The sequence below is a fragment of the Motacilla alba genome, chromosome 4A (assembly GCF_015832195.1).
Source record: "Motacilla alba alba isolate MOTALB_02 chromosome 4A, Motacilla_alba_V1.0_pri, whole genome shotgun sequence".
Lineage (NCBI taxonomy): Eukaryota > Metazoa > Chordata > Aves > Passeriformes > Motacillidae > Motacilla > Motacilla alba.
The window spans coordinates 11,524,092-11,548,130 of NC_052045.1; the positions used below are offsets into that span (position 1 = coordinate 11,524,092).

The 24,039-nt window shown below is 39.6% G+C and overlaps 1 protein-coding gene across 6 annotated transcripts in view; it reads left to right on the forward strand.

The window, feature by feature from the left end:
- COL4A5 (collagen type IV alpha 5 chain) overlaps positions 1–24,039 on the forward strand; it is a 75,321-nt gene that overhangs the window by 19,548 nt on the left and 31,734 nt on the right. For all 6 annotated transcript variants that reach the window (XM_038164648.1, XM_038164650.1, XM_038164651.1 and 3 more), the window contains exons 2-23: positions 2,671–2,730; positions 7,488–7,577; positions 8,813–8,857; positions 9,617–9,661; positions 9,767–9,829; positions 10,579–10,632; positions 11,366–11,392; positions 12,618–12,698; positions 13,735–13,797; positions 14,325–14,360; positions 14,446–14,487; positions 14,595–14,687; positions 16,847–16,900; positions 17,005–17,061; positions 19,252–19,296; positions 19,396–19,449; positions 19,628–19,669; positions 20,133–20,265; positions 20,886–21,059; positions 21,926–22,009; positions 23,211–23,303; positions 23,900–23,970. In XM_038164648.1, coding sequence (XP_038020576.1) covers positions 2,671–2,730; positions 7,488–7,577; positions 8,813–8,857; positions 9,617–9,661; positions 9,767–9,829; positions 10,579–10,632; positions 11,366–11,392; positions 12,618–12,698; positions 13,735–13,797; positions 14,325–14,360; positions 14,446–14,487; positions 14,595–14,687; positions 16,847–16,900; positions 17,005–17,061; positions 19,252–19,296; positions 19,396–19,449; positions 19,628–19,669; positions 20,133–20,265; positions 20,886–21,059; positions 21,926–22,009; positions 23,211–23,303; positions 23,900–23,970 — 1,506 coding nt within the window. The remainder of the gene's footprint in view (positions 1–2,670; positions 2,731–7,487; positions 7,578–8,812; positions 8,858–9,616; positions 9,662–9,766; positions 9,830–10,578; positions 10,633–11,365; positions 11,393–12,617; positions 12,699–13,734; positions 13,798–14,324; positions 14,361–14,445; positions 14,488–14,594; positions 14,688–16,846; positions 16,901–17,004; positions 17,062–19,251; positions 19,297–19,395; positions 19,450–19,627; positions 19,670–20,132; positions 20,266–20,885; positions 21,060–21,925; positions 22,010–23,210; positions 23,304–23,899; positions 23,971–24,039) is intronic.

Sequence of the window (24,039 nt, forward strand, 5' to 3'; positions counted from 1 at the left end):
TGGATATCCAAAACCATTTGTCAAAAAGCATTCAGTGAGTACTCCTGACTCTCCAAGACGGGCTAATTATGGAGGTTAAGAAGTTACTCAAAACAGAAGAAATCCAGTCTGAATATATAAATTACTTTGGAAGACAGTCACAGGTTTAAAAAGAACCCCTATATTGATTAAATCAAAGCACTTTGGTGCAAATTAGGGAGAGTAGATTTTTTAGAACTTTATATATGAAACTTTTAGTGGATACGAGTTGCAACATAAGGAATCATGGTGAGATATTTTGTGGAGGAAGAGCTTCGTTGTGAAGGCAAGCAAACACCAAATCCAGGGCCTGAAGGGACTGTGGGATCTTCACCACTGTAGTTATTCATCGTGCAACTGAGCAAGGACCTGTGCACACTGCCTAAGCTGCCCTGCTTTGAGTGATTCCTTCCATACCAAATAGTTTCATTTGTTTTATTAATTGGATCTATTTCATGTGGTCTTGATGCTGAATCACTGTTAAAGATGTGTAAGCACTGACAAAGCAGCTTTCTGCATACAGTAGCAAAGGGCAGAGACTCCTGAGCTTAATTGTCTGAAAACTCACCTTCACAACAATGTGAACCTCTGACTTGTTTTGTGAAGGGGCCATGTAATCTCACACCATCTTTTTCCCTCCCAGCATCCCTTTCCCCCTGTTCACCCCAACAGTTCTCTTGTACCTGAAAGCTGAAAAAAAATTCTATTAGAAACATTTTGTGGAAGCTGTAAGGAAGAGTAAATGAGTCTCTTCTGTTCCGTAGGCTGAATAAATCATTCTCTTAGTGCAGGAAAGATCATGCCTTTTGTGTATGTGCTATTTTAACCTGTGTGTTCTACCACAGGTTTTGGTAAGTTTATTTTTTTCCCCCACCTCTTGGAGGCAGCAGAGGTTTTCCATGTTGCTCTCACTGTTCCATCCTTGCAGAATCAGTGCTGCAGTACAGTGAGCAAGGTTTGTACTGTGAGGGAAGGGAATACTGCATGTAACTAAGGTTAATCCCTTTTGAAAAGCTTTGTTAGAGAGATTAATCCAAAAACTGGTTCACAAGGAACTTGCTTTTTTACAACCCATTTTAAAAAGTGAAAGAAATCAGATACCAAATTCATAGGATAACTGGGATTGAAGGGGGCATCAGAAGGACACTTAGCCAAACACCCTGTTCCAATCAGGGACAGCCATGAGGTCAGGCCACATTGCTCATCCAGCCTGATCTTTGAAAGCTGGGCTGGATAGATTCAATTTCATTCTAGGAAATGGCTCAATAATCCCTGTTAACTAAGAATTTTGAGTTTTCCTATATATAACATCTATAAACTGGTGACAAAAGCCACATGTAAGATCAGGAGAGACACCCTGGTCATGTCATGTAACACCGCTGCTGGCCTTAAATCTCAAAGCTTTGCCTTTTGCTGCAAGATGCTTTAATGGATCCTGGGATTTTGTAGCTCCAAGTGAATTCAGTTACTTCTGTATTTTCAATCTGATGCTTGGTAGTATGTTTAGGCTAAGAGCCAGGACATTCCTAATGCCAGGTAGGGGATGGGTCACGTCTCTAAGTGCTCCTGTGGTAATGAAGGCTAGAATTCAAGTGTGGGTGTATTTCAGATCTGACATACTGACTGGTTTCTTGCTTGATTGAAACTTTGTACATAATGTTCTCTGTCAATTACTGAAGGGGAGGACCTCAAATGCTCAGCTTTTCAAACTTTTAAAGTACAAGCTCTGTGTTTTTAATAAAATGCTGCACCTGTTCTCAGAATAAGTTGAACCCTGAAGTTTTCAGCTAATATATCTTCTAATATGGCTCATAGTTTTCAACTATGAAGAGGTCTAAAACAGGTATTATGTAGAAATAGTCTACCAAAAAAGGATTTATTCTAGAAATCTCACTTCTGTAAACACATTTGTCAATCTGAGATGAACACAGGGCTCTAATGACTATCCCATGTTAAAATGGGGGTGGAAGAATACAATCTGAGCAGATGTGGTATGGGAGGGTTATTTAACTTGGATCTTCTCTGTTAACCAAACTTGTATATCCCTCTCCTTTGAATCCCTTGAAATCCAACTGTCACTCAGCCACCTGACTGTCACCTTATGCTAGAGACTGTTGTCGCTGGTTTGTCAAGCTTTGCACTGGTGTGGGAATGCAGCTACATGAAATCTGGAGGTTTTTAAATGTGTTTTCTCAGTAACTGAGCTATGCAGGGAAGAATTAATCAGGAAGTGAGTGTTTGTCTGATAACTATCACAGATGTGCTCAGAACCTTCAGGCTTGATTTAAACTCTTGTGCAAAACCTGACATCTACTGGTGGGAAGCATAACTGGGCTCTCCTCAGCTGGAGATGTGCTGAAGAGCCTGTTTTATTAAGTGCTGGTGCTTTTGGCTATCGGTGTTGCACTGTACTGCTTATGCATAAATTTGGAAGTCTAAAATGAGCTGTAAAATACTTACAAACAAACGTAGGTATTATTAAAGGTGGTGAAACTTTCAGTTAACTGTGTCTGCTTTGAACATTTGTATAATGGCTAGAGCATTTTTTAGGTTTACTTTTTAGACAAACTTTTTAACTTTCTGTGATAATACTAAATACTTCATCTAGTCTTATGTCAATTAAAAACAATTTTTTCCCCTTATGTTTTATAGGCTTGCCATGGATGTACATCTTTATCCAAATGTGATTGCAGTGGAGTAAAAGGTGAAAAGGTAAATATTCTTCTTTTTATTTTTTTAACTGTCAGACCAGCACACAAACCACTGAACCATATGCCAGCTCCAGATAACTGAAGCTTATGCAGGATAGTTCTTTGCTTCTTGCTCGTATCTTTTTTTCCTTTGGTAGTAGCACCAAAGATCAGAGCTGTATTAGCTGTCAGATATTGAGTCAGACTGATTGGTCCATCTGACAGTGTAAGATATTAATATCATTGTTTTCTCAAGAATGGGGAATTAATGCACAGATTTTTTCCATCTATCTGACTATTTGGAAAAAAAACAAAACAAAACAGAAGAGACAAATTCTAGTAAAAGAGAGCGAATTCCTATTTACAGTCAAGGCTTGCCTATACTAACTACTTAGTGTTGACAGGCTAAGGTGTGGAATGTAGCCTAATGGCTATGCTAGTAATGCTTCAGTGGGATTTTAAAATTGAGTGTGTGAGTTGTTTTCTCTCTTTTCTTGCAGTGTCAGTTCATAAGTAGTTGATGCTCACTAATGTGTTCTGAACCTGTACTGCTTTTCACCTCTTAATTTGTACAGCTGTATGCAAGGATGATGATTGCTGTCACTGTCTAGATGTGAGCTGCACCATGGCAGTGAAAAAATTCAGATACAGCTTTCCCAACACAGCTGCCACCCAAGTAAGCAGCTAGTTAAAGGCCAAACATGTATTCTTGGATCAAGCAGAATAAAAACCACCCCCACTGCAAAAAGCATCTCTACGTGCCTCATTCAGGTGCAGCAAGCTGTTTTGCATGCTGAGAGATGCATGTTGACATATTGGAGCTTTCCTTCTTCCTTGCAGCTTTGACTTCCAGTCTCACTGCCTGTTCTCAGTATATCTGTAGAGTACTTCAAGTTTGTCAACATTATTTCTTATTGTTTTACAATTTTTTTGTTTGAGGAAACAGCAGGTGCCCAGCATTTCTTTTAGGTACAATGCACTGTAGATAACCAGCTCAGTACTGTGAACCCAGCAAGTACTTGGTTCTTTCTCCAGTGTGGGGGAGCCTAGTTGGGAGTAAATTGTGTTTAAATAGTTCCCATGTAGCTGCTGTTGTCACAGGGAATGAATGGGATGTGATCACTGCAAGGGGCAGAAGCTGCTCAAAATGCTTCCACTCTTAGTCTTGTGAACAGTTTCCTTGAGATACAATGGAGTTGTCTTAAAGATGTGAACTGATAACAGAGTCTTATCAAATTACTTACCCTGTCTTAGCAAGGTTCTAGCAGGGTTTCAGTGCTCTAGATTAATTTCTGATACATTTCAAGGGTGGTTTTTGACTTGCATAAACAAATGTAACCTTAAATGAGCAAAAGTAATTCAAAGCACGGACACAATAATGTGCTGGTGCAGAGTTTTACTATTGGCTCAGGTTAAACAAGGCAACTGTCCAAAATTCAAGGTAATGCTCAATGCCACACCTGCCATCCAGATAGCTCCAGACAGATGAGGTCATTCCTTGGCATTTACTTGCTTTTAGTTCATTGAGTACATTTGCTATTTACATACCTAGTGAAGAATGGTATTCCCTTGATGGCAAGATTTCCAAGTTAGATTTGGTTAGCCAAACATGAACCTGGTTAATGTTCCTAGAGGATCTCAAATGCAGGTGTCCAAACCAAATGCATCCTAATAGTCACAAGTTATTTCAGGTTCAGTTCGAAGTCACTTAAAGATCAGATTTCTATGCCCAGTTCAGTTATTGCAGGTACAACTTTGGAGAACCTTTCTGTAATTCTAAATTGGCTTCTTTTTTTTTTTCCTTCACTTGTCACAGCTTTTTTTTTTGTGTGAATTCACTGAGCAAGTAGCTGTTGTCTGGTTAATGTGGATCTAATGCAATCTGTCCTTAGAATGGATATGAAATTGGGGAACTGTGATTCATTTCCACTGCAGCCGAGGTAAACACAGCATATAATCCTGGAGCATGCCAGAGGGGTTTTAAACAGTCCCTCTGAAGCTTGCAGACCAGCATGTACCTTATGTAAAGGAAGGATGAAAAGCAAAGCCCACATTTCTTGGGTATGATGTGTTGCTAGTGGAACTTGTTTGAGCATTCATGTACACACCTCATTGTTAGTTGCCCTATAATTACAGAGCCCTCAGTATTTGATGCATTGCTGGATTCTGCAGTTCAGCTCTGGGGACCCCCAAGATCTGTCACTGAAATTCTAGTGCTTTATCTTATAAATTCTTTGCTTTAGTTTGCTTAGGTTTTGAATTGATGTTTGAATTTTCCTAGATTGTTGTACTACTACAAGATGTCAAGGGTTGTCCTAAGATGATTAGCTGGATCTCTCACTGTATATCACTTAGTTACACATTTTATCTAAGTTTGTCTTGATTAGATACTGTAGTTTTACATGTGTTGAATTAGTACTCTTGGAGTTGAGGAAGAATTTGTTGCCTGGCATTATAATGTGAGGCAGCCATTACTTTCACCCTATTATTTATAAAGGTGGAGAACAATATGGGTGGCTGCGGAATCACTTCTTCCATGCTGTGTATCTTAATATTACTGTGGACATTTGTACATGAATTTTTAAGCAGACACCCATAGTTAGGTGGTTTTGGACTCTTTTTAAAGTTCATTATTTTTGTAGCAAGGGCAGGAAGCAAGTATGTGCCGCTCTTATCAAATGTTACAGCCATGTTCTTGAATGTGTTAGACATTAAAATGGGCTCTTCTGCTACTGCTTTTCTGGTTTTTGGGGGTTTTTTTTCCCAGTTTTTAATTTTTTTTTTTGCCATGAGTATTTCACATCAATTTCAATAATTATTCTGTTTTTTTTCTCCCCATACTGTCTATTTATAAATATGGGATTTTGGAGAACAAATTCTAGAAACGTGAATTACTTGTCCATGCTTTAAAACTGCATCTATCCTTGCTTGTGTCCTATCATTAGAGTACATGGAACTCTGCCAAACTTTTCTATATCCCTGTTTAATTTGCTATATCTTGCTGCAGCAAAGCATAATTTTAGGGTGTTTCCCAACTATATTTTTTTCTTTCTATGCCCCAAGCAACAGTCATGTTCAAGCCTGTGAGCTGACAGTTTTGCCATATTGGTGTAGCTGATTGAGGGCAGTTGAGATCAGAATCTGACTCCTTGCCCATTCCCTAAGCAAATGATGGTTTTTAGCTGGGGCAACTTTATTTTGCTACGGAAACAATCCTGTATTTTCAGGATTGGAAGAGGAGATCTGAGTTGACCTAAACCTTTGCTCTTTATGTTTTAGTTTAGTAGCTTCCAGTCTGAAACAAGAAGTATCCAACCTTCCTCTGTTCTTTCTGTGTAAGCAGAACTGGCTAGTGAGCTTTTGAATTTATAAGAAAATTTATTGCACACTAACCAGGGACTTTAATTGCATTCTGTCCCCAAAAATAAAACATCTTTTTGGCACTGACTTTTTGTGGAAGACTTGTTAAATTTCTTTTTCATTTCAGCATGTTCCTGCAGTGAGCAGGCAGTTTTTTCCTGCCAAATTTGTAGCATCCAAATATTCATAAAAATCAGTATGGTGTGGGCAATAGGAAAAGTCTGGAGGCAGAAGCAAGATCTGAAAATGGTTGTCGCTTATGAAATCATCTATAGGCTGTTTAAGTAGAAGACAGTTTAAAACAAAACCCTCAAAGAGAACTGCATCAGCATAGTTTCTCTTCCCACAAAATTTGCTCACATTTCTTTAACCATTTTTTTATCAGAAATAGGGATTATAGTGCAGCTATTTCCATTGTAATTATTTTAACTTTGATGAAAGTTCCCTTAGGGCATGTCTGATGTACTCTCTGGTGCCCCCAATCATAGTCCTTCAAATAATCTGTTTGCTTTTGGGAGTAATTTGCTGGCAAACTCCACAGGAGTTGCCCTGGCAACAGTTTCCTCATGCAAGGCTCTCATTTTTGCTGCTCACTTTCAAAGTGGGCTTGGAAAATGCTCATTTCAGTTTCAATACTACAGTTCACTAGCATCTGTTGTTGCTTCTTCTGTTCCTCTTAGCTGTTTGACTTGATGCTTCTCTTTCTTTGAAGGCCTTGGCTTCCCCATTCCATGACTGGAGTGGAGACCTTGGCATAGTTGCATTTTAAAGAACAGTTCTTCAGCCTCAGATGACAACAAGGCCAGCCCTCTGCTAAAAGTCTGTTCTAGCAACCATTTTTTAGGGGCTAGTTGCTGTAACAAAAACATGAAGAGTGACCAAGTTGGGATAGGAGGCACTCTAGCCTGGCTTGCCCCTCACACATCTGACATGCCTCTTGTACACAGGTGTGTTTTTTTCAGTATGCAAACACAGTTCACGCCAGAGCTTGCTCCAAAATCTGGTTTTGCCTAATGTTTTCTTTTTCTGGCACTCCTGAATTCCTCATTTTCTCTCCTTCAGGGACACACTAACCCTTTCATATCCTGGCCTGAGGTAGTAACACTCCTCCAGAGTGTTGCTTTTCAGATGAGGCAGCAGACCAGCTCTACAGCATGCAGAAGTACTTGTATTGGGTTTGCAAGGGAGAACACCCTATGAAAACTTGTAAACCTATGAAATCAATTTAAGTAATTAAAGGTAAATCTGTCTGTGTTCAGTAATTTCTTTAGTTAAGCAGGTGAGATGTTTAGTCACTGTTAGTTTGTCAGTGTGATGACTTCCTACAGAAAAGCAGAAAGATAATGTGTTCTAAATTTTTCTATAATATATTTTGTTTCTGTCATATTTCACCTCCACCACCATCTATTCTTTTTGTAGGGTGAAAGAGGATTCCCAGGCTTGGAAGGACAGCCAGGTTTGCCTGGATTTCCAGGACCAGAAGGACCACCTGGTCCAAGAGGCTCAAAGGTAAGTCCCAATTCACTTGTGTGGTATGAAGGTATTGGGCAGTGTGCTGATCCTAAGCAACTCCAGAACTCCTGATTATCATTGGTTTAATAGGTAAAATCTTCAGCTGTTGGGATATGACAGGTTTTTTGGTTGATTAGTTTGAATAGTCAGCCAGTGGAAAAAGATTGCTCTGTGTTTCCTGTGCAGTTCTTCACCCACACAGGTGCTTGCCAACACTGCCTTTCACTAGGTGCTGCCCATGAGGGTCAGAGAACAGGGCTGGCAAGGTGTTGTGATGCAGCTTTGTTAGTCCTTGCACTAAGGAGATCCTGGCTTAGCTGAGTGTACTGATAAGAGCAAAGTTTTGCTTTCAGCTGCCCTGGGGGCTCCCACCATGTGGGTAAACTGTTGTTTGCACCTGGTGGCATTCCTGGGCTGGGTTTGGGTGGGGTGATGCAGACGAGGGCCTCATTGAACCCATGTGCAGAGAGCTGAGGAATGCTCCTGGCTTTCCCTGGAGGGGTTCCAGTGACTTCTATTTACCACTGAATTCCATCCTTACACTCAGATATGTAATTCAGCAGTAAAATTCCTCTGAATATATTTGCCTTTAACATACGTAAGGATAGCCAGGATCTGGCATTTCTTTTAAAAATGCTTACAGTATAAACCTAACAGAAGCACATAAAAAAGAAGCAAAGGAAAAAGTAGGCAGGTGATAGGAAAAAGATGGAGGAGGTCTACGCTGAAAGAGAAGATTAATTGGATGTAACAAGAGTGAAACAGCACTGAGGTCTTGGACTGGAAACTTGTGCTACACTTTTATTCCCTAAAGGCATTTTCTTAAGAGTTTGATGCAGATTTTGATTAAGATTTTTTTGTGATTCTGTGATGCTCATGATGCAAAGTAACATTGGTACAGCCTGCCCGTGTTGAATCGTGGCTGCCCTGCTCTGCCCACAAGGGGCCGCTGGAGGATGCTCCACGGCAGGGCTGCCCCCGAGGTGTCAGGGACCTGACAGCACCGTGGCCTTTAGGAAAACTTTCCTCTAAGGCATGGTTAGTCAGCTAGAACAAATACTTTCGTTAAAATAATTTTGAGCCCTTTAACTCAGGAAATGACAGCTACTATAACTCTTAGCCCACTTACTGTGAACATGTAGGAGAAAGTTAAGGCTTACTGATTAATTTGATAGAAACACGAACTGCAGCTTGAGTGTGGGGTCTTGTTTGTTTCTGTTGTTGTTTTTTAGGGTGATGATGGTCTTCCAGGGCCCATTGGACCCAAAGGAATCAGAGTAAGTATGGATGCAGTGTTAGGGTGATATGTTGGAATAATGATAGAGACCAACAGGCATTGGGTGGGTCCTAAAAGAAGTGGTGATTAAGAAGAAAAAAAATTTACTTAAATCTGAAGAGTAATCTACCTGCCAGAAAAGATTGTACTGCTTTTTGAATTAATACAAGATTGCATCAATACTATCTTACATATTGTTTGTATTTCATGAACTGTTTAGGGAGAGCAGCCCTCAACACTCACTTGATTTGTTTTGCAAAACAGGACCTAAGCAAGTGCCAGTACTTTTGTTTCAGTGTATTCTGAAGTAGAGGCAGTATGTCTATGGTCCATACAGGAGAGGTGGACTTGTGTGGAAGTCCTTTAGATTTTGTGCCTTTGCTTTTTCTGTCAGACACCTCAGCTGATAATAATTGATACATCTGACTTCATTGGGCTACATCCAGTTTTCACATCACAAGTGTTTATTTATTTTCTCTTCATATCTATAATCTATGACTTTAGTAGTTCTGCATTGTCTTTTCTATGTTTTTGTGGCTATTTACCTGAAAGATTGGTGAGAACTTTTAATGCCATGTCAACATGGCTTTTTTTTTTTTTTTTTTTTTTTTTTTTTTTTTTTTTTTTGAGGTGACTCAGATGTTTGTCTGTGTTTACTTACATCTGCACAAATAAATTATATTTAGTGAAATCTCGGTAAATCCTTTTGCACACCCATTCATCCCATACTATTTCAAACACACGGTTATTTTCCTTCTAGGGACCGCCAGGGCTTCCCGGCTTTCCAGGAACACCAGGACTTCCTGTGAGTAGCAACGGGCTGTGTAGATACAAATCTGTTCCCTTTTGTCTTTCAAGCCCAGAAGAGCATCCTGCACTCTAACTCTTTTTTCCCTTTTCTAATTTAAAGGGATTACCAGGACAAGATGGGCCACCAGGACCTCAGGGTATCCCAGGATGCAATGGAACAAAGGTGGAATTCCTTAAAAAATCCTAATGCAACAATAATGCAGTAAAAAGCTCTTGTTCTGCTGGCTGTACCCAATGGGTTTAGTCTGTTGTGTGCAACAGTGCTTGCTGTTACTGAGATGTGAAGGTAATTCCAAGATAATTCATTGAGAGAAGGGGTCATGGTCTGGTACTTAAAGCACAAGCTTTGCCAGAAATTGCCAGCACCAAGACACAACACTGTGTGCTCTGCAGCCATTGTAGTTAAACTCCATGTTCTAATCCTTACTTGTATAAGTTGCAGCTGAGAGGTGTCTGATAATTACCTCAGATGCTGTGTCTCATCATTGTAGTAGACTCATGCTACCGAGAAACTCAGCACTTAACAGTGAGGCTTTTTAATTATTAATTTTTAATATTATATTAAAAATCCTGATACAGTGTCTATATTGGAGGGAGTAATTTCATTCTGATGTGCTACTTAGCTTCATGTTGGGATTTTCCCAGAGGAGAAGTTGATTTTCTGTAGCATTCTGTGAGTTTTCCATCTCTGTAGTGTAGTACTTTGCCTGGAAGTATGCAGAAACACCTGACTGTGGATATTTGTTTCCATCAGTTGTGTGGATTAACTAAGTGATTATTCTATCTTGTTCCAATACAATTTTCTATTCTGGTGTCATAAGCTAACAAACTAGACTTTTGAATCAAAATTTGTTTATCTGGTTTTGTTATGTTTTGGTTTGGTGTTGGCTAATAATTTTCTTGATCCCTAAGGGAGAGCGTGGATTCCCAGGCAGTCCAGGTTTTCCTGGTTTACAAGGGCCTCCTGTAAGTAAAAGATTTCCCCATCTTGTAATCCGCTGAAAGACTTCTACTGTGAAAAATAAGATAAATATCAGCCTCTTTTTGCAGTTTTTCTTTTAATAAATAGGATTTTTAAAAATATTTAATCAGAGCATTTTAAATGTCCAATGAAAGTGAGTTTTTCTGCTGCATGCTGTGGTAAAGCTTAAAAACCCCTTTGAATTCTCACACGCTGAGATGCTTTACCACCTGCAGAAAAATACCAATACATGCATATGTGTTGGAGAAGGAGGATCTCGTCTATCTGAAGAGAATTACTTGTGATTAGTAGGTCAGAAAAAAGAGACAGGATAGGGTGTTTTATACAAAAAACAAAATTACTTGTGATTAGTAGGTCAGAAAAAAGAGACATGATAGGGTTTTTATACAGAAAAGTGACTGTCAGGACCAAAGTACCAACAGAGGTGTATTAGATAGTATGGATAATAGGAGGCAACATAGAAACAAATTGCCAAGAAAGGGAAATGTAATCCTTCTAATGCTCAACATTCACTATGAAAGTCCCTCTCTGATGTTTCTATTTGATTCTGAAGTTCATTAAAAATTTATTTTCCCCCTTCCATATGTTGTTATAAGTTCCTTTCTTTAATGTTTGCCTCATGGTGTAGATCTGATTAGTGGTTTGCAAGCAACATACCAGTGATTTATTTCTATTGATCTTAAATTTTGTTTGTTTGTTTCTTTCTTTTAAACAAAGGGACCCCCTGGGCTGCCCGGTATGAAGGTAAGTGTGCCGTACTCTCACATCCAGGTACTTACTTGCCAGACATGGGTGTGCAGTGGGATCTGCCATGAGTAACCTGCTTGTTTCATGCAAGACTGTGTGCATCCCCTGGAACCTGGAGAGACATTCTTGATGTTTCCAGGCCACTCCAGTGCAGCTAACTGGAAATTCTGCAGTAGCTTAGTTTGGGTCAGTAGCTCGAGAAGTAGCAGAGTGTTTCCTGAAGCCGTTTCCTTGGGATTGTGAAGGGTCAGTGTTGAGGCATCAAGTTAACAAAATGTCTACAAACACCCAAATGCACGTTAGTCTGCCTGTGCACACTCAAAACATTCCTAAAGACTAAACAATAGTGACCTAAAATACCCAGTGACAAGAGCAGTACATCTTTTGTTCTCTTGAAAATGTTTTTCTGTACTCTACATGTTACATATGGTGTATGTATGTATGTATAAAAGATGGTCTTTTCTCCTAATCTAGAGTCTCATGATCTGATGTTGAACCTTTTATTTTTAAGGGGTTTTTTTGTACCTTTGACTACTTGAGCATGGGCCAAAACATCAGTTTTGACTGAGATCTATTTAGGAGGAAACTTGAATTACACCCACAGAATTACACTGTTAAACTCCTGAGAGGACAGCCTAGCACTGGTACTGGAAAATTGAGACTATTAAGCTGAATTGTCTTTCTTAGCTTCTTTTCTTCCCAGTTGTTTTCAAGATATTAAAGGACAATCTCATCAGAACATATACTTTCAAAACAAAAATATTCCCTGAAATCAGTAAGAAACTACTTCAATATGGACCACAGAGCATAATTGTTGTAACAGCACTCTCAGCACTAATCTCATGAGCTGGGACATTGGAAAAAGCTGAATGAGCTTTTTTTCTGTCGTGTCCTATCCATTGCTTTCACATGAAGCTGGAATGTTTCTTTTGTGAAGAATTTGTGTTTCAATCCCCTAATCTTTTGGAATTTAAATCAATGCTGCAATCTTTGTACAAAACAAATCTTTTAATAGTTGTTAGTTTAGCCATTTAGAATCTTCATCTCTCCTAAACAGAGCTATTCTTGGATAATCTAGTGCTTATGTGAAAGTTTACTGTTAGGGTGTAGCATAGCTCAGAGTCTCCTAGAGTCTTAGGAGCCACTTTGTGCCCTTTGGAGCCACAGTGGTGGTAAGGAATTGTAAAATTTGTTAATTAAAGTCAACTGTATTTTTTTCTAGGGTGAAGCAGGTGAAATAATTACATCCTTGCTGCCAGGACAGAAAGGTGACCCAGGATTTCCAGGTCTTCCAGGGATACCTGTAAGTCACATAAAGTATTATTAGGCTGCGTTCTGCCAAAAAGATAACATGAAAAGTACTCTTATTACAGGAAAATTGGCAACTTAATGCTTGGGGATTCATATGTTTTCTTGGAGGTGCAGGGTTTGCATTTAATGTACCTCTGATTTATGGCTTGAGGGAAAGTGTGTGATTCCATATTGCTTTTAAGAGGGTGGCCCACAGAAGCCAGAAAGGTCCCCTGGTCGGGAAGGAGGTATCCAGCAGACAGCAGTACTCAGTTACTGATTTGCTTCCTCTGCTTTCCCTGCCTCTTCCCCCTTCCTAGACATTCTTTGTATCAGTTCTGGAGTTCCTTTCCCTTCTTTACTCTGAGTTGGTCACATCTGGCTTTCTGGCTGTAGCTGCTGTTTTGGATGGTGGGAAGGAGGGGGTAATGCCTCAGCTGTTCTCCTCATGTTGCACCTCCTGAACAGTGTTTCTGCTCTCCCAGCAGTGCTCTGTGAAAACAGCTAGTGACTCCAGGCCCTGTGCTTCCCCACTGAGCCATTCATTGCTTTAGTGGAAGAACAAGGGGAGCCGAAAATGAGTCTATCGGTCTGAACTGGGCAGGAGCCAGGCTCCCATTTCCTGGTGCAGAGAGGCAAGCCCCATGCTATTCTGTGACCAGACTGAGCCTGTTAGCATTTCTGCTCCTCTGATCTGTGCTTCCCTATTGTCTCTTTCTGGCTGGGAGGAATCACAAATACAAAGTGTTTTGTTGTTCTCTCTCAGTGCATGAAGAGAAAGAAAGTGCTAAAGTAGTTCAAAACAAACCAAAAAGCATTCCCTTATCCGAGCCTAAGAGATGCATTAATGTTAAGAGAAGAACTCTCCTAACATGATGTACACTCCTTTGGGCCTTTTCCTAAGGACAGGTTGGTAGGTTAGTGGTCAGCCACATTGATTTGACATGTATGGGATGCCATATATGTTGGGTTTGTTTGAGCTTAAAGATCTCACTGGGGTTTTTTTCATAAAAAGGTGCCTCTCATGGTCTCCTCCCCTTCCTCAACAGGGCCCCTCAGGCTCCATGGGAGTACCAGGTCCAGTTGGCCCTCCAGGGCCCCCAGGTTTGACAGTAAGTTTCTTTAACCTGTTGCTCATAAAGCCTTAAATGGGACAATTACTGCTTCATTTTGGGTTCTTAGAGGCAGTCAGTAAAATGCAGAGATCTTGGTTGATGGCAGGACTTGGTTTGGGGACAGCAGCAAGCATGCATTCAGTTCAGCCTGGAGCTGTTACTGTGCACCTTTAAATAACATACTTCTGAAACAACCTGTTCCCAGACATGTTTTTGCTTTAAATTGTGCTGAATCGTTGTGCAGGCTTCTCAATGTGATACATGAGACAAGATTTAGCTTATTTAGACTATGATGTTTAATACCTGCCTGTTCAATTTCATTTCATGGTCTCACCTAAGGGAAGTTTCTTACATATTTGTGAAGTTGAATAGAATGAGTTTTCAAAAGCAAGCAAGGTGCCTTGTCAGCATGGAGGTAATTCACAGGAATCAAAGCTGCAACATTGTTGGTAATTCTTTTTTTTTCTACAGGGGTTTGTAAAGTGCTTTTAAGTGACTTGTTTTTTTGTTTCCTTTTTCAATAGGGACCTCCTGGTCCACCAGGGTTGCCAGGACCCAAGGTACTGTCTTTCTGGTATTAATGGACTGTTTTCTTTCTCTTTCTGTTTGTGACTTCTAAGGGCTGATGAGTTATGCTTTTTGCAGGGTAATATGGGTTTGAATTTCCAAGGACCCAAAGGTGAAAAAGTGAGTAGGTGATCATAATGATATTTTTACTTATTACTTTCAAAATACTTATGCATGCCATTTTTGCTTGTATTACCTGTAACAAGCTGCATCTTCCTACACTTTAGGGTGAACAAGGTCTTCAGGGACCTCCAGGGCCACCAGGACAAATTGGAGAACAGAAAAGACCAAATGACATTGAGTTTCAGAAAGGAGATCAGGTGAGTGGGACACTGCACCCATCTGTGGTGAGCATGTGATCAAGCTGCAGCCTCTGTTGGTTTGGCTCATATATGCTCACATCCTGCTTACTATAGAGGTTCCATTTTTTTTTCTCAGAGTACTGAATATTCCAGGCCTGAGTACTTTTCTGTTAATAGAAATCATGCCAGTCACATTAGTTTTTACTTCCCTTAGTAAAATAACTATTCTAAAGAAACTCTCTAAAGGCAGTTCTCAGTAACATTAAAAGCAGTTAAAACACTCCCATTCTTTGGAACACCCAGAACTGCAATTTTCAAAGCAGTCTGGGGATTCAGATTCCCACTAATTAACCAGCTGTGTCATCCATTGTGAAGAAGTCTTTCAAAAATTTTAATTCAATTTCTTCTTTTTTTGTTATTAGTGATGCCCCCAAGATCTTATTCCTTGTGGTCTGAATAAAGTGCTTTCCCTGTTTCTGGCATCTCAAAAGTAAATATCAGTCATATTGTTACAAGTAAGCTCAAAATACTGGTTTGATTTGTATGGATCCCTCCCTACCCATAAATGCCAGGAGGTCATTGGGAGAGTTAGCATTTTTAAAGTTGTTACAGTTTTTTTTCTCTTTCTTTTTCACTGGGGAACATAGTGCAGTACTGTTTAATTCTGGGTGCCATAGACAGTCTGAGCAAAACCAGCAGGATCATGGATGCCTGGATGTCACATTTTCCTTGAGGTTTTTGTGATGTTCTCAAATGCCACCCTGGGTAATAAAAGAGTTGAGGTGGATACTTGGAGGAAAGTGTTGAGTGATCATTTTTGTGCTCTGACTATTTTGTAAATGTCACTGTAGTAACTGAACGTTAAACTATTAGTTTCTTCCACTGATGTTTGGATCACTTTCTTCCTTTCCATCCTCTTATCTTGGGAAATATGTAGAAGAAAGCTTTGGGGCACAGCAGTATTTTATCTGAGCAGGGTGTAGGGCAATTCTGCCCTTCATTTTGATCAAAACCATTTGTTACTTTTCCTGTCAGAAGAGCATTAAGCACCACTAAGGCATTAATTAGAACTATGTGCTGCCGTACACTTGCAGTGCACAGCCATCCTAGGAAGGTCTCTGGTTTTGTCTGTAACTGTGTGATAGGACAGAAACTCAGGAGCAGCATTGTGTGTCTTTATAATTCTAAGAAAACACAAGGTAACATTTTGACCACACTGTTGAAGCAGAAATTAATCTGATTTTATTGGGGTCAGAGTAATTTGCTGCTGTCATTAGGGACCCCTGAAGTACTAATTATACTGGCACTCATTTATGTAAATGCACAAAGTAAGAGTATTCTACCTACATTCTTTTTAAAGCACTAAGAATTATAAACATTCTGGGTGCATTGCCTTTGACCAACATTTATAATGATTTCCAAGTTTGCAAACTGGTTTTTATTTCAGCAAAATTTATGCTTGGTAGTGCACAATCAGTTAAAAATGTCAACATTGCAGTGACTTTTTTGGGAAATGCACATGGAGTTCTGGTATGTGCCTTCATCTATGATCTCTGACTAAAATCAAGTGTGGGCTTGAGTCTGGGATGACTCCGAAAATATCATGGAAACTGCACAGAAACTTTTTGTGGATTCAGTAATCTGTAACTTTTCTTTAGGTTCGTGGTGAAAAGATTTAATAACTTTTACAAGGGTGGAATAAGACAAAATAGAAATGAGAACTTGTTAACACAATGATCCTGTGATACTTTTCTGACAAACATACTTTGATCCTGATGGCCTCTAAATTTCATCAATTATCAGTAATCTAATGACTGCTGCTCCTATCATTTCAGCAGGATTTGGCATTTGTTTGTTCTTTCTTCCTTTTCTTCCTTTTTTTTTCTTCCTTTCTTCTCTTTACTATTGAATAGCACCTGCAGGCCACCAAGCCAGCTGCTGCAGTGCATGCAAGAGGCAGCTGTGTTTTTAGTGGAGTGAATCATCTAAATAAACAGGATGAGCAGTAAATAAAATTCATTGATTCCCTTGAAATTCCACACAAAGAATAAATATGATCCTTTATAACTTGGAATCTAAATGATAGCAAAAATATTCTATTTAAGAAAAGAAGTCAACTGAGCTACCAGGGAGTGATGGAAGCTTTAATCCTCTTTTTCTCTGCCTATGCTTGACAGGGTATTCCAGGTGATCCAGGCCCACCAGGACTTCCTGGGCCTCCAGGCCCTCCTGTGAGTAGAACTCTTAGCTCTATTTTGTTGCATCTGTATCAAAGCTGTAACTTCATTCTGCTCTGGCTTGTGGGCTCAGTTTAAGATGATGTTTGTGTGTCCAGGGTCTTCCCGGTGGTGTGAAAGGTGAAAAAGGTGAGCAAGGAGAACCAGGCAAAAGAGTAAGTAGTCTGTTTAACCAAACATTTATCTTTCCATTCAGTGTTATTTTTGACAATTAAGCAAATGTTGAATTCAGGTGGGGCCATCAGCTTATGGGTAAGAGACTCCTTTTTTTTCTCCTTGTAACCTGGCAACTCGTAGATGACGCACAGGCATGGTGACAGTGCTTCTAGCTGTGGCTCTCTGTGCTTTCTGATAGAATTATCTACATGTAGATCTTAGGGGGCAGGAGAAAGTAGTTTAAATTATGTTATCTGGTTAACATGTGAAAGCCTTCAAAGTTGCTGGACTGCTTGTCTGAAGCAGTAGGTTTCTGTTTCCTTTTAGAAAGGGTCTTCATTCAGTTTGCTCTGTACTGGGTTGCCAAGCAGCATGAGATTGGTGTCTGTGTGTATAGATATATATAAGCTGGTCCATGTAAACTCATTCTTGGTGGGTTTGCTTGTGAGGTGAGTCACAAAACCAAGTTTCAGAGCACTGTTAAGACCAAAAGCAGTCCCTTTGTCAATTCCCAAGAGACTGCTTCAATTTATGTGCTATCTGGGGAGGGCATTAGTCAGGATAGTTTTTTCTAGGGGTAGCAAGAGTTGCTTTGTTCCTGATCAGACTCAAATCAATCCTGGGATTTAAATGTACTTGGAGATCACAGCTCAGAAAAGCTGAAGAAGATCATAGAAGTGCTAAGAAATAGGATAAAAATAACATGAGCTGGACCAGCAAAGAAAAGAGGGGCTGTAACCACCTCAAAACATTCAGCATCTTCACTTCCACAGCTTCTGAATGCATTGTTTCATCAACAAAGTGCCTTTGAAAATCAAGGCACAAGTTCTGCTCTGGTTAATTGGACAATATATAAACACTTTAGAAACATGCTGGTAGTAAGTTTTCCAATTTCCATAGGAAGTAAATACAGTGGAAAAAATGTTTGGTACTGCAGATAAAATCCTCCATAGTTGCTGAGATTTAGCCAAGGGCTTTGATTTGTCTCTTTTAAAGAACACAAAAAGCAGATTTACCAAGCCAAAAGTCTCATTATATTTTGAGTGGGCTTTGAATTGTTGCTTCTCTCTGCAAAAGTAAATGGGAACCACATAAATTTGCAAAGATCTGAAAGGATAAAAGTCCTGAGGGGATATGTCAGATGCCTTTTGCCAAAAGCTTGTTTACCAATATTTGTGTTTGGTTTTATTACTGTGAATCTGGGCATGTTGCATACTTGAAGTGCAATTTTGCTGTTAAGTTACTTTGAAGTTGCATTTTAGGGCTCCATATGATTTTGTGAGGCTCAAAGCCATTTCAGATGTACTCATAAAAATGTCAGTCTACATATTCAAATAGATAGTTCTGCACGTTCACAGGAAATCTTAAAACCTCAGTTTTGAGAGTTAGAACTCATCACTAGTGAAACCAAACTTCACAAATCACATTATACTCTGATTCACTGAATCTGTGAGGTCTTATTATCAACTTCTCAATGACTGAGAGCTGATCTTGGCACTGAGGAAGGTTCACTAGGTGAAGCTCAATCACCTGCTCTAGTTCTGTTCCAGCAGGTGCCCCCAGACATGGTTTCTGTGACTCTGACAATAAAGTGCCATTTGTCTGCCCAGTGAATGGTCTGGAATTAAGTGGAGCTTGCCCTGCTTTTATTGCAGCAATGACAAATCTGTTCAGCAAGAACATGCCTTATAGAAGTCACTTCTTTGAGCAGAACTTCATCATATATTTTCATTGATACTAATGGGAAAAACATGTTGATTTAAAGGAGAGTTAAAAGACAAACACAAAGTTTAATTTAGTTTCACTGGTCACATTATACTGATTTCCTAATTAAATCTAGGGTTCTACTATTTGGGGATTTAGGATCTGTTTTCCAAATAAAGAATTTCTCTATTGCTAAAATAAAAGGAGTAGTAAACACAATGAATCAGCAGTAGTTAACTGGAAATCCTTTTGTGCTGTATTCACCCAGCATTACTCTGAGACTGTCATGGCTTTGTGCTTTGGTTTTCAAAATGGAAACCTCAGTTTAGGTAACTCCATTGGTTATGGTTGATGTCTTTGTGTTGTCCCAGGGAGTGCATGCTAGATAGTTTGGTTTATTGAAAAATGGGAAGCAATTAACTTAATTTCCATAAGAATTCTTTACCACTGAAGCATTTTATTTCAATGCATATTTGTCTTTGAAGGGAAAGCCTGGCAAAGATGGAGAACCTGGTCAGCCTGGTAGGGATGTGAGTAATTCATATATTTTTAATCTAAACAGACTCTTTATGAGTTTTTCTTTTGATATGGAGAAGATCTGAATGTGATTATATTTCCCTTTCTTGAAGGGTTTACCTGGTGGGCCTGGAATAAATGGTGCTCCAGGAAGAGATGGTGAAAAGGTATGCCAGGATTTTTGTCAATATTGCTGTAAGAGATGGAAAATTTGTCATCACTGAGCTCATTTCTGCCTGAGTAGTAATTGCATTGCCTTTGCTATTACGATGTTGAGGAATATTTGCAATAACTTGTTTATGTAGTGCTGCACAGTATCAGAAATGCTCTTAATTTCATTGGTAGGGTGAAAAAGGTGACATGGGTCCCCCTGGTCCTCCTGGAATTGTAAGTTGCTGATCCTTTATTTTTTTCTGCATTTGGTTGACAGTGTTGTTTCACTGTACTTCTTGGCTGATTGAGAGTCCTATCTGGGTACAACACCAAGAGCACCAGAAAATTTTTCGTATATACACTAACAGAAACAATGGTTTCCTTCTTTCAAGATCAGTTCTGTGCTCTGGGATTTGCTGGGTCACAAACACAGGCTAGACTATAACCTCAGACCAGCAGGACTGAGTCAGCCTCACTGAAGCCTGTTGTAACTATGTTGGCTTGGCAGGCAAACAGCTTCCTATTGGGGAGTGCTCTTTACTGGAATTTTCCCTGGTAATTCAGTGGAGTGGGGAAAGCATCCTGTCATTGGCATAAGGTTCAAAGTATGTTGAACTTTCCCTCCCTCACATCTCTTTACAGTTCCAATGACTCTTTTCTTGGCAAATAGCTTCACATGAGCATGTAACATTTACAGGTTGTTCCAAGGCCAGGCATTGATGCAACAGTGGGACCAAAAGGTAGCAAAGGATTGCCAGGACTTCCAGGAGCCAAAGGGGAGCGTGGATTCTCTGGTAGGCCAGGCCCACCTGGCTTGCCAGGATCTCCAGGTAGGAGGGCAGGCTTTAAATGAAGTTGCATGCTCAAACGTGTGATTGGGTATTTGGCTTCACAGCTTTCACACAATCCTTTTAACAGAGGGCAGAATATTTTGACCTTCCTTTCAGCTTGAGGAGTAGTCTTGAACTTCTGGGGGTAATGTGAGGAATTCTGAGCATTCATTGCCCTTGCTGGGGTGAACTGAGGAGGCTAATCAGATACTAGCTTAATGCTCCTAAGGGTAATCTATCTCATATCACTCATCTATAATTAATATATGTTGTTCATTGCATTACGCAGAGGAAGTTTTGTGTACCACATGTCTGGTAGGAGATGATCTGAGTCTACAGTGGGAGTGAGCAGTGACACCTGTAAGTGCATTATACATGCACAGAGAGGAACATAATTATTCTAATGATACAGCTTATATATGGGGGTTTTTCTCATCAATAATTCTTTAATTAGTCGTGTTTTTTGTTTGGTTTGGGGTTTTTTTTCCAGTCATAAACTTAGTTGTTGAGTTTCAGGTCAATTTTTCAAACAAACATCTCCAAAAATGTGAAATGTGTATCGCTGTCATCTTTGCAAAAATGAGCTAAGCTAGCAAGGAACTAAGTCCTTCCTGTCTTAGGGATCACTACTGTTGGACCTCCTGGCCCACCTGGCTTACCTGGTGAGAGAGGACAGAAGGGAGATCCAGGTTTACCTGGGATTTCTATTCCTGGACAACCAGGAGTTGAGGGACCACAAGGACCGCCAGGACCACCAGGTCCCCCAGGGCCACCTGCACCATCTGTTGCTCCTGGTAAGTGATGATCACATAAACAGCAAGTAGAAGAGACTAAACAGCTTAGACATTTGTTTAGGTTTGGGTTTCTGTGGTTTGTTTGTTTGGGTTTTTTTTAATTCCACCTCCAAAGATGTTGTTTATCAGCAGCTGAAGTCCATGAGATTCTATTGCTCTAGATTCTCCAAGTTGCTCCCATTGCAAATCAAGACATCTGTAGGAGAACCTTAGGCTTAAGGACAGGTACAGAATTTGTTCCCTACTAAGAGCTGTGATAGCAGGAGAGTCAAAGGTATAACTTTTCACAGAATTCCAGTTCCATTTCACAAATATTCTAGTTTGTAGGCCACATGAAATTAGCTCTGGAGTGGACATTTTGGATGAAAGCATTTAGCTCTTTTTTTGGTATAAGGAGAGTAGGGAATGGCAGGAAAAATGGCAGCTACTGGAAAGCTGTAGTGGAGAGGGGCTGACATGGTTCAGGAAGGAATTTAGTGTCTAGATGGCATTGGCATCTGAAGTGCCCTCGCTCTGGGGCACTTCACATGAATGATGATTCATAGGCATGTTTTTATGATATGAGGCTGAACATCAGAATGAAGTGTAGAGATGGAAGTGTGTAGGCTGTGGGAAGCAGTGGGAGATGGTTGAGGTTGTAAAGAATTGAAGATTGTTGTGTAATATCACTGTTTCTTTTTGAGATTGAATTACATGTGTGGGTTTTCACCAGCAGTCCTGTCTGAATTGCCAAAATGTTTGGTCTGTGATTATGGTGGGTGTATTAGAATCTCCACACAAATACATTTTTGTACTGAATACATGTATTTGGTGCTGCTGTTAGTCTAACACAAATACATATTAAAACCTTTCCTGATTTTCCTTAGGTGAAGGGTTATGTGAGCAAGGGCCACCAGGTCCTCCAGGAATTCCAGGACAACAAGGTTTTACAGGGGAGCGAGGCCAAAAAGGTGCAGTGTCATGGCTATATTTTCTATTTTTCTCCTTTTTTTTGAAGCTTGGTAAAAAATATCAAGCCTGCATTAAATAATGATTAACAGTGCCCCTTCCCAGTAGGGTTGAGTGCAGATGTTTTATGTCTCTGTGTAAGAAAGCTGTTTGAGTGTAGGATGCTCCTTCACACCTAAGATTAAAGCACAGGAGTCTGAGTGACTGAGGGTACAATCAATAATGATCTTGAATAAAGTAAAATGGAACCTGAGGTTTATGAGTATCTCCCAGGCAGAGAGAAACTGTGTGCTTTGTAACAGCACTGGCCGAGTCTGTGTGAAAATGTTTTCTAGTTCATTAATAAATTTGACATTTTTTATTGAAAGCAGCATTAAAGTTATATTTATAAGACTCCTAATTTGAGCTGGTCAGTCTGCAGTGAGTTTGTTTGTTTGCTAAGCAAAAGAAAGTCATATTTAATATATATCCTTGTTTCCAAAAAGACAACCTTGCAATGAGGATGCTGATATGGGTAAGTGAGAATCTTTTCCTAGCCCAACCATGGACATCATAAATGACTTTAGACATCTCACTTAATTTTATACTCACTTCAAAGAAAAATATTTTTTGTCATGGAGATCATAAAGATTAACTAATTAACCTATATGAAATGCTCAAATATTTCACTGATGAATGTCACATAAGTCTGTATGTGAAGGAAATTCCTAAGCTTCTTGAAACAAATCTTTTTTTCCTCATTAAATAATTTTAGTCTATTTTCAAATCAATGAAACATTCCCAATATTTATTTTGCATTCTTGGAGTTAAAGTTTGGGATTGTGGTACATGTGGTTTATAGTTGTAGTTGGAAGTGTCAAGTACCTACTTTAAAAGGGGACACTTTTGCTGAGGAAAAAAAAGTCCATGGTTTTATTTTCTATTTCTGAAAGCCCTGTTTTTGTTTTAATTATTTTGCACTGTCATAAATACATTCTAATCATATCTGATATTGGTTGTCTGACTCCTAGCCACCAAAAAGCTTTAGTTTAACTTGGGGGAGGGGGGAGGCTTCTAATTTTATGCAATAATTGTTTAAAGTAGTCACTTTGGACCTGGTATTATAGATCAGTAGCAAGAAAACAGTTGCTGTTGTGCTGAATTCTTTTAATATTTTCTAAAACCTGATGCTCAAGTACACTTTTTCAATGCAAATCTTTTTAGGTGATCGAGGAGACACATGCTTCAACTGCATAGGAACTGGAGTAACTGGTCCTCCTGGGGAGAGGGGACCACCAGGACCTCCGGGTAGTCCAGGTAGGGCTGGAGTCTTCACTGCTTAGCTTAATATGTTCCAGAAAGTCACTTTTTATCAGGGTGTCTGGGTATAATGGTCACAATATATCTGTATATCATGTACAAGTTCAAATGTGCATTTGTCAGCTCCAGTGCAGAGTTGGTGCGTGTTGTGTTTTGCACAGTTGGGAAGAAACAAGATGGGCATGTGTAAAACAAACACTCGTTCTTTGAAAATCTAGTGTTTGAGAAATATTTCTCTGTTCCAAGACAGCTTTGCAAGCATTCTGCATTTTGAAGGTTTAGGGTCTGCTGTAGATTCAACTGAGAGAGAAAAATGAGCTTCTACTGCTGCTTTTCATGGAATAATGGAGGAGCTGGAGCTTTTTAAGAGCATGGTGTTTTTTGACACTAGTGGTTCAGCTTAGAGTTGCAAATATGTTTCTGCTCAAATGAAATTAAGCTCTCAAAAAAAAAAAAAAACCAAAACCAAAACAACCCAGAGTAAACTTTATCTGGTTTTAAAACAACTTAGCTATTATCAATGAAACATAATGTTTGATATTTCAGCCTCTCTGGATTTATGTTTTTCTTTTATGTTTTTCTGCACTATTCAGGTTCTCCTGGTTTTCCTGGACCAAAAGGTGAAAAGGGGCTTCCTGGATTAACTGGCCTTGTAGGGCCACCAGTAAGTGGTGGTGTTGTGTTCTGGTGGGGAAAATAGTGTCTCATTTGTTTTGCATGATAGGTAGATCTG